This window comes from Condylostylus longicornis, unplaced genomic scaffold (assembly GCF_029603195.1).
Source record: "Condylostylus longicornis isolate FDR11 unplaced genomic scaffold, ASM2960319v2 ptg000787l, whole genome shotgun sequence".
NCBI classification, from domain to species: Eukaryota; Metazoa; Arthropoda; class Insecta; order Diptera; family Dolichopodidae; genus Condylostylus; species Condylostylus longicornis.
In genome coordinates, this window is record NW_026578732.1 from 1 (window position 1) to 3,603 (window position 3,603).

At 46.3% G+C, this 3,603-nt stretch overlaps 1 protein-coding gene across 1 annotated transcript; it reads right to left on the reverse strand.

Annotated features, from left to right (window-relative positions):
- Positions 1-178: 178 nt before the first annotated feature.
- On the reverse strand, positions 179-1,489 carry LOC129618267 (trichohyalin-like). Its single transcript, XM_055533057.1, has one exon. The coding sequence runs from the start codon at positions 1,487-1,489 to the stop codon at positions 179-181; it is 1,311 nt and encodes a 436-aa protein (XP_055389032.1).
- Between the last annotated feature and the right edge of the window lie 2,114 nt (positions 1,490-3,603).

Here is a 3,603-nt window from a genome sequence, read left to right on the forward strand (position 1 = left end):
ACGTTAATAAATATAAGTGGGGATTGGAACTTCTTCCCCACTACTGCTCTTCGAGGTGACTCGAGGCTCCCTTGATTATCATTAAACTTATGATGAATGATATAAGACGAAATGTATGAAAACACAAAAAAGACACACTCATATATTCGGGACGCCATGCTGCGTAAGACTGACGCCCCTATTGCTGAAAATTTCGTGATAATTGTGGCGTCCCACTGATCGACGCAACGCTGGAGGACGGCTGACTTTGTTGATTCTGTGGATCTTCCATTTCCTCGTCCTGTTCGCCACCCCTGCGCAATTGTTGTTGTTGCTGCACCAAATCTTCTATCGTTTTTGTCATGGCTGCGTGCTCTTTCTTCAACCGCTCGATGTCCACAATGGGCTGCTGCCGAATATTAACCCCCGTTGACGTGCCTTCTACTACCATTTGTCGGTGGTATGGGACTCCCCCTCTGCGCTGCAATGGCCCACTATAAGCTGATCTTAAACATGAGTGGGGCTGCCCTTCCCTCTCAAATCTACCGCAATTGTCACACTGATACGTAGGAATTCCCATAGCTCTCTGTCGGTCTGCCCAGACGTTCCTTCTCGTTTGTGCAAACTGTCGCTGAAGCTCTGGCCTTGTCATTCTTTGCTCTTCCTCTGTCAACCGTCGGTTTTCACGTGGGCCGAATCGCCTTTCATACCTTTCTTCACCCCATTTGCGCTCCAGTTCCGCAGTCAGCAAGCTTTTCTCCTCTTCTGTGAGTTTCTTTTTCTCCTCCCTCTGTCGCTTGAGTTCCTCCTTCATCTCTTTCAGCTGTTGTTGCAAGTCTTCAAGTGTCTGCGTTTGTTGTAGCGATTCTTGTTTCTCTGATGGAATGGGGGTCTTCTGTTTTCGAGATTTCTTCTTCTTCTTGATGCTCGGCTCAGCAACCAACACTGGAACTACTTCTGCCCTTCGATTTCCTTTCCTTTGTTCTTTTCTTGTACCTTCATTCCGATTTTCCTTTCTCTCTGGCTTGTTCTCCTCGGCCTCTGACTCAGACTCAGACTCAGCTTCAGACAATGTTTCTACACTTTCAGAATCCGAACTATCAACTGACTCATCATCCTTCTGGTTCACCATAAACTTCACGCCTTGTTGTTTCTTCGCAAGTTCATCAACTTTTATATCCTTCACTCGACTCATTTCTTTCAGCTCCTGTACTTGATCTAACAACTCCTCTAACACGCTGGTAAAAAAGCCTGCCTGCTGCATTGATTCTTCTTGAAACTCCCGAAAATCAGCCTCGAACTTTGTCACACTACCAGCTCCCATGTTCTCAATATTCATTACATTTGCTCGGTTCGCCGATGGTACTTTTGACTGTTGAGATTGGCTTTGTTCCTCTTGTAAGATTCTTTTAACCAACTCCGCTATTCGAGCCTCACTGAAGTTACATAGTGCCGAGTTTTGCTTCTCCATCATCTGTTCCATCCGCTCTGTCCATCTTCCAAATCCCATTTGTGACTCCTCGGTGCCCGTACCATTGTTTGGGCAAAAGGTATTGTGCCCGGCAGGAAGTATGAACATCGCGAGTCGAAATAGACATGTTGCTCCAATTAACCCAAATCCCACGACGAGCCACACACGATCATCCGTCTTTAATATTTCACTGATGAACCCCGAGTAGTTCTTCAGAAGGGCCTCGACGTAGATCCACGCAGTGGAAACTTGGGAACTCAACATATGATGCAACAATAGGGCACCAATTAACAGACTGGCCGCTTTGTTCCGCAAATTGATGATAACGGACGGCAAGGGGGCAAGAAAAAGCCAGAGGCAAAAGAGTATCCCCACCAATGATGTTGAGGAGCCACATGGGCAAGCCGAAAACGGAGGCGACCAGGCAGAGAAAGTCCATTTTTAAAGCAATGTTTGTGTTGGCCGGTTCAAAATATAACCCACACAGCAAGTTAGCACTCTCACTGAAGAGAAAAAACACTTCATGTCGCATGCAAAACGAGACTGTCCCTTGAGACAGGTGCAGGAGGCAGAAATAATCCATTTGACAGAAAGAAAGGACAACTTCGGGCTTCCAGCCAAAATACCTTTTGGGCCTTTCCCACGCTGCTCACCCCTCCAAAGGCCGTCGTACTCGCTCAGCAGATCGCGGACTTCTTGACGTTGAGCTTCATTCAATGGCGAATCTGAAAAATCGAGGGTCACGGAGGGCGAAGTAGCGAAAGCAGAGTTGGAAGCTGGAGGATCGACAGACGGTGGAGTGCGAAGGACAATGGGCCCGTAGATTGTATTCAAAACACGATTAGGAATGTCATGGACAGCACCAAGTTGACTCAAAAAGGGAATAATGCAATACATGGAAGATCAGTTACTACCGCACATTTTACCGACACAGTTACAGAATTAGACAACGTCACAGGTAAGTCGATCCATTTAGCCACGTCGTTAGCTTTGCCACCAACCCCATGCAACGCCCGAATGGGTGAACAGCAGGATTCATATGTAAGGAAGGGAAGAAGGATATAAGAGATAATATTTAATTGTGATCCAGAATCAACGAGAGCAAGAAACGAGGATGAACGATTGAGAAATTCAATGAATTGGAGTTTATGGACAAAATCATCGCACGAAGAATTGCTGAAAAACGAGGAAGGAATGGACGTAGACAACGAAAAACACGTAGAAGAAGGGTAGTCAGAGCTTTGCGAATTATAACGGAATGTATGTATCAGGTTAACAGTCGAAAGAATGGGCACGAAATATTCGCCGTTGGGTAGAGGAATGCGCCAAGTTAGTCATTGGAATATCGGAAGTTGCGGGCGTTGTGGGTTCTGCAGGCGTAGGGGACTGTAACAGACGATGTCGAGCTTCTATTTCCTCTTTGGCGCGTCGTAGATGTTCGTAATCGGCTAATACTTTGGCTTCATCTGTAATTGCAGCTGTTCGTAATCGTAGACCACCTTGTGATTGTGTAACGACTAAGCCTTTCGTAGTAGCTGGCGTGGATCCGTCTGTTTGCCAACGAGTTGCGATGCATTGGTGCTTTCCTTTTAATTCCGTATACAATTGATGACACACCTCACATTCAAAAACTTCAATACCCCTGGAACGCATGGATTGTGCCCAAACTTCACTTTTTCTGTTGCTGACGAGTCGTTGGACGTCACGGCGGGGAAGTAGCTTCTGTTCTTCGGAGAGTTCACCTAATGGCTCAAAATCGGAAGTTCGCAGCATCTCACGGGTTTCCATGCGTCGTTGACGTTCAACTTTCCATTTTCGATGTAATTGATCCATCGACATTTCCTTTTCTTCATCTGTCAGGAATTCAGGGGCACGTTCGGCTTGCTTGCGTTCTGCTTCCCGTTTAATCTGATATTCGACATTTTTGCAAGCCTCATGGCCTACATATGCGTTTGCCTTCATCATAACAGCCAAAAAAAGGCAGGTGCTGGATTCGAACTCGCCCCCTTTCGGTCCTACGATCCACATTCCTACCCCTGCGACAACAGTCAGTTTCTTTCTATCAATTTGGCTAGTAATCCGCTCGAGTTCCAAAGTATCTTGTCCTGTTGTTTTGCCTTTTTCTGTCCCATTTTGGGTGCACCATTTCATTT

Excerpts from the sequence above, each read along its gene's own strand:
- LOC129618267 (XM_055533057.1), bottom strand. The coding sequence starts at position 1,489 with ATGGGATTTGGAAGATGGACAGAGCGGATGGAACAGATGATGGAGAAG.